Consider the following 15,420-nt stretch of genomic DNA (forward strand, 5'->3'; position numbering starts at 1 on the left):
ATTTATCTTTCCTATTCCAATGTTTTCTTTTAATTAATGAATGGAAGTTTTAAAAGAATGTTGTCAAAAAAAAAAGTTGTCATACAATTTTAAAGTATTTCTGTTAGTAACCACTAGTGTACCTTCCATTTCTTACTTTACTGGTTTTTCTCAACTACCTCGGCTAAAGCTTTGTTTCCTTGTGAATTAGTTTTGAATCTGAACTATCATAAAACCACATACTACACTATTTCTAATCAGGTGTTATCCACACACTTTTCTGAGTTTGTAACACTAGTTTTCAAAATGCAACATATGCTCTATACATATAAATTGTAGCAAATAAAATACAATAAACTATGAGATATTTTTAGTCATTCAAATAATTTTCTACTCTATTAAATTCTGTAATAATCTCATACCACCAATTCACCTCTAAGGTAAACAATTTTAATAACTTCATTATATAAATATACATCTAAACATAAATACAAACAATAGGATTTTTAATTTTTCAACCTTATCAAACTAATTTTCCTACTTTTATGAATAAGATTTTTCACTTCACAATAGGTAAATTCACCCATAAATTTCTACCCTATGTTATCTGTGATCACAACCAATGAACAGTATGTTTTAGGGATGAAGGGCACAGACTCTAATCATGAGAGAATCATTATAATGATCAGTTCCATTATATTCAACTATACCCCAAGACTGTACTGCCATTAGTACTATGGCTCACAAATTGATGCTATTTAAATTCAAAATTGAGATTAAAATGAATGTGAAGAAATGTTTGGGTAGAAATGTTTTTGTCAAGTAGAAAAAATATGTAACAATTGGCATACTAGAATATATCTAATCAAATAACCAAAAGATACAAAGATGCTTATAGTTTTAAAAGAATGTGAATTTTATTCTGGGACCAGAGCTATAATATATCAAATGAAAAGAATAATTAAATATTACCGCTTATGTACGTAATATCCCAGAAGTTTCTTGGGGGTTATGTCAGAACAACAGTGGTATCAGAATTGGACAGTTCATGGAGGCAGAATTTCCAGGAGAATTCTCAGGGAGGCCATTACTATTGTTAACCTGGGCTATAATTCACCAAAGAATAAGGTATGGTGCACGTATGGACAGGCAGAACATACCTCCTTCCATCAGCCATTACTGTGCCCCTGCTATAGTCTCCATGGTAAAGAAATGAAAAGCTATGATGCCTAACAAAGAAGTACAGTACAGTGGGGAGAAAACCATGGGAAAATAATTACAATACAGTGCAAGGATGCTATTAAAGATGTATAAACAAGCCGCTATGGCAATCTGAGAGTAAGCACCTTTAGCAAAGGCAGCTCATAGAGGAAATAATAACGGCACTCGCAGGTTGAGTAAGAGAAGACAAAGGGAAAAGGTCTATCAGGCAATGGGAAGAGAGGGCACGGAGAAGGCTGGAGAACGTAGCCCATTCAGAGAATGCAGGGGCACGAGTCAGTCTGCAGAGCATATCGGGGTGAAGAGTGGAGAGCAGATGTTCCACACAGCTGAGGCTGGCTCTGAGCGGGCAAAAGGGTTGATGTGGAATTCTCAGGATCCCCTTCTAGGAGCAGGGAGTCATTTAATAAGGGACCTGGCACCCTCAGGTTTTAGTATCTGTGGAGGGCTCTGGAATCCATTCCCCACAGATACTGAGGGACCGAGGGATGACTGTAATCTTTTATTCCACTTAGGCACATTTGAACCAAGTCTATCTTAATAGTACCAATGAGGGGAGCACACTTCTAAAGTATCATAGGGCTTTTCCTTATAAAATCTAGTTTCCCTAAAAAACAATAGAGTCAATACGCGTATCAGATGACCTTTCAAAACAGAAATACTTGTTAGCTGTGAAACCTGAAAAGGAACGGAGTAGTGTAACAGACAAAAAGCATGATACTCACCTTCCACACTCTCAGTTCTTTCAGCTTTATTGGTATCTTCAAATCCCTGCACAGATCCTAAATCTTTATCCATTCTCTCCTTGTCCAAAGCTACAGAGTCTCGGGAAGTGCCTTCTAGGTCTCTTTCATGTTCATTCTCCAGTTTTGCTTCACTGCGTTTTACAGACTCAATTTGAGAACTCTCAAAAGTTCGGTCTCTGTCCCTGTCCCTTTCCATGGAGTCAGAGATCAGTCTCTCTCTTTCCCTGTCCAAGTCTCTTCTTTTGTCTCGTTCTCTCTCGCGTTCCTGTAGTCGGTCTCGGTCCCTGTTCCGTGGCCAGTCTTTATCGGCATCTCGCTCCCACTCCCTCTGCCTTGCATCTCTCCTCTCTCTCTCCCGCTCTCTATCATGCTCATAACGTTCACGCTCCTGAAGCCTATCTCTGCTATCAAACGACCCTGACCTTGAATGGACCTGTCGATCTGACTCAGGAGAACTTCTTCTTGAACTATGGCTTCTTGAATCCTGGCGATCTAAAATAAATATACCATATTTATACTAAAGAGTTAACATGTGATAAAATAAATAAAATGCTTCATTTTAAGGTCCTTTAAAACTTACAATTTATCCATCCCTTTCTCAATTAAAGTGCTAATTAAAACATGTAAAAAGCATGTTTCCTTGTTTATTTCCACTATAACCACAAAATATCTTCAAAGAAATAAGTACATAAAATGGTTAAGCAGTAACAGAAAATTGATCATTTCATTATCTGATCTCTTCCTGTCCCCCTACCTTATTTTCTGTGGTCAAAAGACAAAGCATCAGCTGCAGGAAGAACAGCTGGAAGGTTAAAATTTCAGGCATCAATAGAGGACTTGAATACATAAATGTTTCCACCAAGCATTCCAAGTGTTTCTACTAAAATCTTGATATTAAACCAATTGACATCAGGGTTTCTACTAAAATCAGCGTTTCTACTAAAATCCTAATATTAAACTGACTGACATCATTGAATGTACTTCTACTATAACACTGATATTAATGTAACACGTAACACTTTGGTGGGATGGTTAAGCTTTTACTTCAAGTTCCTTGAAATTTAAGGCAGTGTATAAAGTAACCAATTTAGCATTTACTTTAAAATTATAATTTATATAAAACAGTAAACTATAAAATACACTAACATAGGAAACACTGGTTAGATTATAATTCATTTTATTACCTGAAGAAGTACTTCGACTGGGTTCTCCACGCTTTAGCTGGTCAATCCTAGATTTCCTCTCTCCTGTGACTTCCAGACTTTTCGTTTTTTCTCTGTCTCTTGAGCCACTATGCAGTACTCGCTTTCGACCGCTTTGGTCATCTCCACTCCGATGTGCAGAATCATTGGATGGGGAGCGTAGGCGGCCGGATGTATGGCTACGATTACTCCGATTGCTGCCAAGGCTGCTACTCCTCTTTTGATCCACTGGCTTGCGATGTGGCGCATCGTCTATAGTAACATGAGGTGCCTCTACTTTTTCTACTCGTGTTCTGTGGCATTTCCTATGTGAATCTTCACTGGTTGGATTGGTGGTGTTGGTAGAGGTGGCAGAGCTGGAAATGGTGGTGGCAGAGGTGAAGCTGGTGGAAGCAATAGCAGCAGAAGTCAAAGCAGAAGCTGGAGGAGGAGGAGGAGGAAGCGAAGATGGAGAAGGAGTCCTTCCAGGAGTAGCAGTTGTGGCAGCATGCTCTGGTTCTGTCACCTCTGCACGGTCGGGCACGTCCTCATCAGACCAGTCACTGAATGCTGTGTCTTCCTTTTTCTGAAGATCCTCTAGCGTGCCATCCTTATCATTGGAAATTTCAACCAGTTCCTCTTTGGTTGTTATAGGGGGAGTCCGTGGGCCTCTTTTCTTCTTACTCTGCTGGACTGCTTCTTCATCAGAAATATCAGAATCCCCTCTGGATCTCTTACGCTTTTTTTCAACACTTTTCTTCTTTTGTCCTTTTTTTGGTGAAAATACTTGACCATCTTCAGATGCTGTCTCTGTGTTACCCCTCTCTATTCCAATATCATCCTCTTTCTTTTTCTTAATAGGTTTCTTTTGAATTTTTGCTTTTTTCTTGTTTTCATCGTGGGCTCGATCAGATGTGTCTCGGTCTTCAGACAGGTGGTGTCCGATCATGTCTTGTACACGAGATCTTGAGCTCTCTGGGATTTCTGCCTGGTCTCTCTGCTTGTCTACAGAAGAAACTTTCTCTTTGAACTCCTGCTCCTCATAGCGCCTTGAACTTTCTTTTCTTTCTGGTTTACGATCTTCTTCTTTCCATCTTCCCTGCCTGTCTTCTGTAAGGTGTGATGGACTAAGAGAACGAGATTCGTGAGGTCGAACAACCTGGCTCAAGAGTCTGTGTTTTTCATCTATTCAAAAAGATAAAAGTAATCACACTTTCACCATGCTAACATATTGCATGTTACATATAAATAATAATAAACCAGTCTCTCACTTTTCATTTTAAAACTTTAAAAGTAACAGTAATTTCAGTAAAAATTAAAATATGGCTTTACTACAAATAGCAGGAAATAGTGCCATTATGATAAAATGGCTGTATTTTCAATATACACTTTAGTGACAATGGGAAGTATTCAAAGGCAGTGGAGCAAGAAAAAATTTTAAACCTTAACTCATCATTTCCTACTGATGTCAAAGAATGGTGTCATGGCTACAAATGAGTATGACTATGGAAACACAGAAAACAGATTCTGCTTACTTTTGTCATCTCCACTGTTGTAAGTGTCACTGTCAGGGGAATGTTCCCGCCGGCGCTTAGGTGACTGACGAGGGCTAGGACTCCCTTCATTTCTATAGCGCTTCCTAAATCAGACAAACGTAGTTTATAAAATTCCAGGGGATGAAAAATAGATTTATTTACTACATTTTTACTATTACTTCTTTACTTATAGTAACTAGAATATATAATTGTAGGATAGCAATACTGTCAGCACTATTTATATCATACAAAGGGTATTCAGCATCTTTAATAAAATTCTTCATTTGTTAAGACTAACAGCTGTGGACTTAAAATACATGGCAATAGTTCTTTTTTCATTATACATGTAGAAATACTCAACTGAGATTTGCCAGATTTAATTACTGCAAAGTGGTAACATACAGCTGAGGAATCAATGCACCCTCTACCGAAACTCACTCATTAGTTTTACCTTTTTATGGTGCAGAAATACCTTATGCTGGAAAGCCAAATGAGAAAATCTAGTACTGGCTCTGGAGTCAAAAAAAGACTTGAGCTGAATTTATAGTCATGTTACTTATTATGCAATCTTAGGTAAGTTCCTAGAAGTCACTGAACCTTACCTTTTCCATCTGAAAATAAGGGAAAAAATGAGAGTCCATCACATAAAACTGCAGTGAGGAATAAACTAGTTATGCCATAAGCCCAGGGCCAGTCACGCTGTGGGTACACTGTAAAAACTGGTTCCTTCTTACCTCTTAGAACTAACACACCTGTTTGGTGACAAAATAATTCATACGTTCACTTTATTTCTTGTTCTTCAGTTAAACTTTAAATGACTAACGTATATCTCTAGGTAGTTAAGTTATTCTAGTGTTTACTTATATATTTTCATTAAATCTTGACCACTTTTTTTTTTTTTAAACTCACGTTGTTTGTTGAATACTACGGCCAAAAGCTGAGAAACACTGCAGCACAGGAGCACAAGAATTTCTTTGACCACTCTTTTATGTAGATGAGCAACCAGGTGGAAAAGAAGGAGGCCCCAGGTGTAGTATGACAACTCACAGGCCCAAGCTTGTGCAATTCCTTATCCAAAGCTCCTGCCATCATTAGGCCATATGTTTCCCCACTCTCTGAATCTGGGTTGGCCCAGTGACTTGACAAGAGGATGTGGTGAAAATGACACTGTCTAAGTCTAGAGATTTAGGACTCAAGAAGCCTTAAAGTTTCTGCTTTTGCCTTCTTGGTGTGTTTCTACTATTATACACAAAAGCAGAATTTATACTACTGGAGGATGTGAAGTCAAGTGGAAGAGAAAATAAGAAGTCCTAAGCAACAGCCAGCACCAATTGCCTGACATGTGAGTGAGGCTATTTTGGGTCATTCAGACCCAGCTGAACTGCCAGATTGACTGGAGGAGCAAAAGTGATGCCAAGTGAGACCAGGAGAAGACCCACTCTGCTGAGCCCAGCCAAAATGCTAACCCACATAATCATGATCAAATAAATGGTGGTGGTTTTAAATTTCTAACTTCTTGTGCGGTTTGATACACAGCAAGAGATAACTGATAACACAAAAAAATTTAAAACATGCAAAGAAGAAATTTAATTTCAAGGAAGTATCTTCAGAAACAAAATTACAGTAAAATAAATACTATGGCAATTCAGCAAACCTTCTACGTAACAGTGGTTAAAAACAAAAGTACTGTATAAATCCGGCTACTAAGATGACAATACGATTGATAAAAACATCAAGATATTAATCTCATATAATTAATCTCAAACAACTGGTTATTTTATAGAACTGTTGACTTTTAAGTTTCTTGGGCCCTTGTCAATGCTTAGAATGTCTAGCTGTGAAAAAACCAAAAAAACTTTGGCTATGGTAAACTGAGATCAGATGCACAGAAAATATAAAAGCACAGGACTGAATAGTAAATAAATAACAAAGATTTAAGACTTTTAATCTTAGAAGACAGCTAAAGAGGTCACACAAGGAAAGAGAAATAGTATGTATTATGTGCCTATATGTGTTAAAGGTAATATCTGAATTTTATGTTAATGTAAGATTTTTTTTTTTTTAAACGTGGGGAGAGGGAAGCCAGAGAGTGAACTACAGAAAACCTTGGCTTCAGACTGACGGGAAGGCAAGACCTGATGAAAGAAGCCTCCACTTCTATGCTAGGTTGTTTGTCTATAACCATAATCCATAATAGAAATGAAAAAAGCCTAAAGCAGAGAGCTGTATTCATCATGAGGCAAATGAGCTGGAGGTAAGGGCAAAGAAATTAAAAGATAAATAAATTATTTCCAGTTTGTTTTAATAAACTTAACTATACACTTTATTCCAGTTGGTTTTTTTTTTTTAAAAAAAAGCACTTAATTCCAATAAGTTTGGGTTTGTGTCTATAAAACCTCAAGATGACCAGTCAGAGCCCAGAATTCTCATGGCTAAGGTGATTGGCTTTGCTCCCTTGTCTATTTCTCAACTAACAAGAGTGCCAGCACAAGGAGGGATGCTGAGCTGATACGTTTAACTCTGGGGCCATCTTAGCCATCATTTGGAGAAAACCTTCCTGAGTCTAAAACTAATACAGAAGAAAATAGTGGAGAGATATCATTCTTGATGCTTTGTTTGAGAAGCTGGATACAGTTGCATCAGAACAAATAAAAACTAATCATGACTGCGACATTAAGCTGTACACCAGAAGTTGACACATTGTAACTGACTATACTTCAATAAAACAAACAAACAAAAAACTAACCCTGGACTTCACAGATACCTGAACAAATATATTTTGGGGGGTATTTTAAAAAAGGGGAGATGAGAGAGAAAAGAAAAGAGAAAACACCCTTATATATATCGGATAGTAAAAACACATCTTTTGATTCCAGTAACCTACTACAACTCTACCGCCCAAGAGATGCTTCCTCTCTCTCTCATCTTCTTCTGGCTAGGCAGTGGTTACAGGAATTTCCTCAGTTCTAAGACACTGTGAATGCTTCTGCAGCCTGGGGGTAGTCACCTCAGACTTCTAAGTACACAAAACTCATGAAGGATTATCAAGAATAGCACAAGCATTATCTCCTGGTGATAAGCCAACTCTATTAACTAGTTATAAAATGGATATGATGGGATATAAATCCAATGATTCCACCACTTTTAGGTTGGACTCTTGTTAAAAAGAAGTCTATAGTAGGCAAATGAACCAGTGTGCCATCAAAAATGACTGTAATCAAACAGTGAACAAGAATTATTAACGTTATCCCTTGGATACAGAAAGTAGAATGAGAAAACTTATTTTTTTTCCTAGACAATTCAAAAGAGTTTAAACACATAAGACTGAAACACAGGAAACTACAGAGGAACAAGAATTAGCAGGCTATGAGGGGCACGCTGAGAAGCATTAAATGGAACTGTCTGAATTCCTCACTGAAGTATCTGTAAAAACCTGGTTCAGCATCACTCTTACTTTGACTTCCTCTCCTCGTGTCCATCTCTTGGATTCCGGTCTTCTCGGATATCTTCCCGCTTTTCTCTGCGGTCATCTCGTCCCTTGTCTTTGTCTTCCCAGTCCCTCTGGCGCTCGCGTTCTTTATCCCTTTCTCTTGCCCTTTCTCGTTCCCGCTCTCGCTCCCGCTCCCGCTCCCGCTCTTCTCGCTCTCGCTCCCGCTCTTTTTCCCTGTCTCGCTCCCTCTCTCTTTCCCTCTCTCGATCGTGGTCGCGATCTCTCTCCCTCTCCCGGTCTCTCTCTTTCTCTCTCTCCCGCTCTCTCTCCCGCTCCCTGGCGCGCTCTCTCTCCAGCTCTCTCTCCTTCTCTCTCTCCCGCTCGCGTTCCCTCTCTCGCTCTCGCTCCCGTTCCCGCTCCCGATCTCTCTCCCGCGCCCTTTCGTCTCTCCTGTCCTCCACTCTGTCTACTCTTCGTTCCTCTCTTCTTTCATCACGCTCAAGCTCGTCATTCCTCCCCTGATGTCGAATTGGTGAGCTTGGTCTTTGATCTACAATGAAAATCAAGTTTTGTCAGTGATTAATTTGATAGATAACCTATTGGTAAGACAGTATGGCAAATCTTAAATGTTATCTGTGTATAGGGTCACACTAGCAACAAATATAAATCAGGTACTGTATTTACTTTTACTTTATAATCATCCAAATAATCACCACTAGATGTTTAATAGTATTTTTTTCTTAAAGGTAATTTTGATTTGCCCTCTAACTACTATGTTTTCTGCTTCCCATCAACCCCACCTCCCACCTCCCGCTGATCCACCTTTGATCTTTCTCTGCATGCTCCCTACCCTACCTCCAGCCCACTGCTCCAACCCCACTTTCTGCCATCTCTACCCTTCACCTCTGATCTTCTCTGTCCCCCCAGCAGGACCTGAGAACACTGGTGGCAAAGGATAGGGGCAGCAGGAGGTGTAGAACATAGGAGCTGAAGGAAAAAAAAAATTTCCCTCGTAAGTCACACCTCTAGTTTCAGGCCGCAATATATACACATCAAAGTGCAGCTACTATGTGAGGAATATATAGTAGAACAAAACATCTATTAATATTTGTTGCTGCAATATCAATGTATCATAAACTAGAATACTGAGGGTACTGATGATTAGCAATCTTGAAATAATCAAATGTAAAGTGTTTCCTATTAGTGGTATGTATTTATAACTAACAACTAATAAATTAAAATTTTTATGTAATTATATATAGCTGATTATCAGAAGAAGAGCTGTTTTCTTAAAATGTTAAATGATAATCTCATCATATATATGTATATATTTTTTTAAATACATGAATCATATAAACAGAAACTGCATGCTGCCCAATATGCCCAGTTGAGCAAGAAATTAGCCTGGGATCAAAAAATGTCTAAGAAAATGGCATGAACTTTTCCACAGACATAGCCATTTCTAAAAGTAGCTCATAGTGCTAGGATCTAGGCTACTATGATCTTTTTATTTTCATACTACATAGTAATGTTTATTGGTTAGTCATAAAAGTCAGACTACAATATGGCCAACAGGTTTGTAAGTGGAATCTCTAACATTAACTTATTCAGCAGAATAATTTTAAGGATATTTCCAGGGAAGGATTCAATACAGCAATTTGAATTACCTTTCTTATCACAGAAGAAAAAGATAATTATCCACATTTACTCTGTAGAGGTTATAGATCAAGATACAAAAGTTCATAGAATTTTAAAGCTAAAATAAAACTAAACATTGCAAGCCCCATGTCCCCTTTTCTTCTTAAAAACACAGAATTTATGGTCCAGAAGCTGACTTGTCAAAGTCACAGAGTTGGTAGACACATCAGGACATCAGGACTAGAAGTCAGTTCTTGTAAACTCTATTTTACTTTTGCTGAAACCAACCTAAGTTTAAAATGGTTCTATGGTACTATTCTTTGGATTCCTGGAATGCTATAAACTCATGTCTTACACTGTCTGAATTCCTGGCTTGGGGGTCATACTAATGTCATAACAATTACACAACAACCTGAAGCAAATTCAATACTGCAACCATAGCAATTTATACTTGAAATTTCTGATTACAGCAATGTCCGGGAAGAGACTACTGAGGCACTCTTTCTTTGTGTGTGACAAATAAAAACTACTTTCCCAATGTCAAGGTTGGGACTGGGTTCCTACTTTAAAGAAAATGGAAAGGATATAAGAATACTACCTTAATACATCTAAAATATCTTCCCTTTCTTTCCCCTAAAATGTGTTCTTCAAAGATACGCTTCTTTTCATGTATTTCCTTGTTTTAATGAATGACATACCCATTCATGAAAGCTGGAAATCTGAGTTATCTAAGTCTCATCATATTCAAGTACCATCAATTTCACTCTCAAAGTATTTCATTATTCCATTTCTTCTCTCAATCCCTACTGTTAACATGATTAACTCAGACTTTGATGAGCTCTTCTTAAATGCCCAAATCAACAGTCTGACTGGTTGGTATCCTTGTCTTCAATCTTTACCCAGACTCTCTGCTTTTTTTTTTTTTTTTTTTTTTGATGGAAACTCTATTTTTATCCAGCTGCTTAAAAAAAGCTCATTAAAAGCAGTTATCTTATGGGAAGTGAAAAGGCAATTAAATCCAAAAATTTTAGCCTGACTTCTTAGGCCATTTACAACCTGGCCTTCAGTCTCTTGCCCATGCTTTTCCCTAGCTTCTTTCCTTCCCTACCAATTATAGCATACTCTATTCCAACCTCGTAATTCTTTACTACTCCAAAACATGTTTCTTTCAGTCCTGTGTGTCTGCACATGCTGCACCCTCTCCCTGCAAAGTGTTTCTTCCATGGTTCTTTCTAGCCAACCCCTATTTATCCTTCAGACCCTAATTCAGATGTCTCTTCTTTAAGAAGCTTTTGTTGACTACCTCAGAATTCTGTTTGCTCTTTATCTTCTCACAGAACTTTACCTATTAGTAGTATTTATACCTCAATTGCCTATTTGTACCCTAATTAGCCTGTAAGAACCAAAGGGAAGATTTAAATTCTTGAGTGCAAAAACAAGGTCCTAAGCACATCTCCACCTTCAGTCTCTATTTCCCTATGCTCAGCATACTCTAGTCATCCTGATCTTCTTTCAAACTCTAGGCTATTTCCCATCTCATGGAATTGGCAAATACTCTTTCTTCTGCATGGGATATTTTTACCCTCAATACTTGCAAACTTCTTCCCCTGCATTTATGCCTCTGCATAGATGAGGTAGGTCCTTTTCTTGTCCTTTATTTCTAGTTGGATCCCTTGTATGTTTACTTGATAGCACCCAATAACCATTTCGTTTTTGAGGGGGTATATCTCCCCCTTTATAAAGTTCTACAAGCACAAGAACAGTCATACTCCAAAAAAACTTACAAAGTGCATGGGTACTCGATAAACATTTTTAGAATACATCATTATCAAAAATGTTTTTCTATTTCAATCATACAACTGATGTTTACTTAAGTAGTTATAGTAAAATAAAATAGAAAGAGAATAGGACTTGTAGTCAGAGGAACTGAGCTTGAATTTTAGCTTTAGAACTTAATTCTCTGTAATATTGGAAAAATCATTACTCTTCTCTTAGCCCAAATCTCTTAAAATATGAAACATGGATTCTTTTATCATATCTATACTCACAGGGATATTGAAAGATAAAAAGATTTAAAAAATACGTATCTTCTGACTTAATATTCTTAATATTCTTTACAATATTAAGTCCAAGAATACAAAGCAACTATCAAAGTTCTTCTTAGTAACTCAATACCTGGTTGAACTTAAGTAAAACTGAAACCAAATGTTACACTGAATTCAGGCATGAGATGAGAAAAACCTGAGCTAGGATATGAAACTAAGAAACTAAGGGGAAAAAAATAAATTAAAAAATGCATTACCAGGACAGTGTTAGATTAGAGAGAGTAAAGATTGGTGAATCAGGGTTAGGGAAGAATAATTTCAGATATCATCACAGAACACATCAACTCCAGCGTCATTTGTAACTAAGGAAACCATACACATCTTCCAACTCAAATGCATTACACTTACCCTAACAAACTGAACTCAGCCAACTCTTATCTATGTCTCTGATCCCATCTACATGCCCAAAAGCACATCATGTCTTAGAGATTTTGTTCTCCTCTCATTACTACCCGTATTAAGGTAAATTTTACCTCTTTGATTCAATTCAGCCTACTGTGAAGCATCAATATTCAATTCCTTACTCCATTTAAGTTTCATACTGTATTAACCTCAGCATTATAGCAAACCTTACTTTAGTAACTAGCAAAAGTAAGTAAGACTTTTATAAGGTCATGAATATGTACAGACACATAAGCTTGTTAAAGAAAGCTTATAACCCTTCTTAAATGCCTTCTAGTAATCCTGCTTCAAAACTGCTTTAAGAGATCATCTAGTAGAGTAACAAAATTTTTAGCTTAAGATATTCAAGAATATAAAACTAGCAAAACCAAGTGTTACATATTCTCAGGAAGAAGCATGAATAAAATATTTCACCAAACAACCCCCAGCCCTATCATCATCAGTTTTTTCTTGTTCTACCCTGGCAGTCCTTACAAGACTTTATCACAGCTAGCGAGCCAGTGGCCAGGACACTCAAATGAGAAACTTTAAGTATCTCCTGAATCAGAAGTACTTGAAATGTCACCCAAGCATCTATATTCTTTGAAAGGTTGTCAGCTACTTGGTTAAGGTGAGAGACATACCGCAGGCACCTCAATTCTTGGAGTATGCAAGTACCTACTAAATCAGCACCTGCTCTGTTGCTAAGTAGATACCGGTAGCTAGCTATTTACATAATCTCTCCTAAGCTAAGTTGAATAGGAAGATTATATGAATAAACATAATATTTTAAATGGATCAGAAAGTAAAATATCTTAAAATATTTTTATATTAAAAAGTAAATCGATACTGGTTTAAAAAAAAAAAACCTCTCCCAATCAATGTTGGTCATTATTTAATAATACTCCATTTGACAAACCTCTCTCTCTGTTGTCACGACGGTCTCTCTCTCCATGTCTTCTCTCAAAAGAAGAATCTCTTGCTTGATCTCTGTTGTCTCTTTCAGGATATCTGTCTCTTTCAGGATAGCTACTTCGAGTTTCCCAGCTGTCATGATAGTTGCCACTACTACCGTGACTATCAATTTGAGAACCTCTTGTGCCTCGACTTCCTAAACAAAGGATATTCACACAAATATTTAACACATACACTTTATTCAACAAGTTTTGTCAGTCACAATCTTTCCTCCCAAAAAATATATAAAGATGTGTGGGGTTTCTTTGGTTTTGGGTTTTTGTTTTGGTTTTTTTGGTATTTGAAAGTGCAGTAATCACTGTTGAAAAGAGTAAGTACTGGATCCAAACACCCAGTGTTTGATGACTGACTCAGGTAAGTAAGCTAAGTCCCAGTTTCCCTATCTATAAAAAAGGACATATAATGGGATCACAAAGCAAACAGACTCATTTTAATTAATACAAAAAACAAAAAAACAAAAAAATTAAAACTATTGATTCTTATCTAAACCAAAGAAATATAAAAATAATATAACATATGTATATGGATATATTGCATTGACTTCAGTCTATAGTAAAAACATTCCAAAACTGGACTAAGGTACTGTGTTTACATGAGGTGGTACCTGAAAATTTTCATTAGAAAATTGGGAAATGAATGTTTATAGTAGCTTTATTTGTTATAGCTGAAAACTGGAAAGTGCCCAAATGTTCTTCAGTGGGTGAATGGCTAAACAGTTTATCTTGCCCACAGAATAGCACAAGGAACAAAGTACTGAGATGCGACAACTTGGATGAATCTCAAGGAAATTATGCTGAGTGAATCTCAACAGGATACATATAGCAAGATTCCATTTATGTAACATTTATGAGATAACAATTATAAGATGAAGGACATATTAGTGGTCGCCAGGGATCAAGAATGGGGAGAGGATTTAGAGGGAAAAAAAAAATGGGGAGAGGATTTAGGAGTGGCCGTAACTTTACACAGGGAGTCCTGTGATGGTAGAACTGAGTATCCTGATTGTGGTGATGGTAACACAAGACTACACAGCCACTATGGAAAACAGCACGGAGGTTCCTCAAAAAATTAAAATTAGAACTACTGTATGATCCAGCAATCTTACTTCTGGGTATATAGCCAGAGGAATTGAAATCAAGATCTGAAAGAGATATCTGCACTCCTATGTTCACTGCAGCATTATTCATAATAGCTAAGACACAGAAGCAACATACTGCCCAATGATAGATGAGTGGGGGAAAAGCGTGATTAAAAAATATGTGTGTGTGTGTGTGTGTGTAATGGATTATTCAGCCTTTAAAAAGAAGGAAATCCTGCCATTTTCAACAACATGTGTGAAACTGGAAGACACTATGCTAAATGAATGAGAAAAGGCAGACAGAAGACAAATACTACAGGATACCACTTACACGTGCAATCTAAAATAGTCAAACTTATAGAAGCAGAGAGTAGAATGGTGTTGCCAAGGGGTCAAGGAAAGAGGGAAACAGGGAGGTGTTAGTCAAAGAGTACACAGTTTCAGTTGCACAAGATGAGTTCAGTCCTAGAGATCTACTGTACAACACAGTGTCTATACTTAAAAATACTGTATTGGAAACTAAAAAATTTGGTAAGAGGGTAGATCTTATGTTAAAAGCATTCTTATCACCGACAACATAATGCCATTTGCAGCAACATGGATGCTCCTGGAGAATGTCATTCTAAGTGAAGTAAGCCAGAAAGAGAAAGAAAAATACAATGTGAGATCGCTCATATGTGGAATCTAAAAAACAAAACAAAAACAAAAACAAACAAACAAACAAAAACAAAGCGTAAATAAAGGACAGAAATAGACTCACAGACAGAGAATACAGACTTGTGGTTACCAGGTGGGTGGAGGGTGGGAAGGGATAGACTGGGATTGCAAAATTGTAGAATAGACTACACTGTATAGCACAGGGAAATATACACAAAATGTTATGATAACTCACAGAGAAAAAAATGTGACAATGAGTGTGTATATGTCCATGAATAACTGAAAAATTGTGCTGAACACTGGAATTTGACACAACATTGTAAAATGATTATAAATCAATGAAAAAGTTAAAAAAAAAGCATTCTTATCACATACACACGGATAAATAATTAAGAGAGTGAGAGGAAACTTTTGCATGTTAATGGCATAGACTGTGGTGGTAGTTTCAAGGGTGTATACTAATCTCTCAGCTCAAGTTAAATACATCAACTGTG

The 15,420-nt window shown here is 37.2% G+C and overlaps 1 protein-coding gene across 10 annotated transcripts in view; it reads right to left on the minus strand.

Annotated features, from left to right (window-relative positions):
* ZC3H13 (zinc finger CCCH-type containing 13) overlaps positions 1-15,420 on the minus strand; it is a 93,799-nt gene that overhangs the window by 15,508 nt on the left and 62,871 nt on the right. For 7 of the 10 annotated variants that reach the window (XM_032496138.1, XM_032496131.1, XM_032496132.1 and 4 more), the window contains 6 exons: positions 13,136-13,327; positions 8,996-9,079; positions 8,117-8,642; positions 4,663-4,766; positions 3,131-4,312; positions 1,926-2,438 (listed from right to left, as the gene is read on the minus strand). In XM_032496138.1, the coding sequence (XP_032352029.1) occupies positions 1,926-2,438; positions 3,131-4,312; positions 4,663-4,766; positions 8,117-8,642; positions 8,996-9,079; positions 13,136-13,327 (2,601 nt within the window). The remainder of the gene's footprint in view (positions 1-1,925; positions 2,439-3,130; positions 4,313-4,662; positions 4,767-8,116; positions 8,643-8,995; positions 9,080-13,135; positions 13,328-15,420) is intronic. The other 3 variants (XM_032496136.1, XM_032496135.1, XM_032496133.1) reach the window with 2 other exon arrangements.

This window comes from Camelus ferus, chromosome 14 (genome assembly GCF_009834535.1).
Source record: "Camelus ferus isolate YT-003-E chromosome 14, BCGSAC_Cfer_1.0, whole genome shotgun sequence".
Taxonomy (NCBI): domain Eukaryota; kingdom Metazoa; phylum Chordata; class Mammalia; order Artiodactyla; family Camelidae; genus Camelus; species Camelus ferus.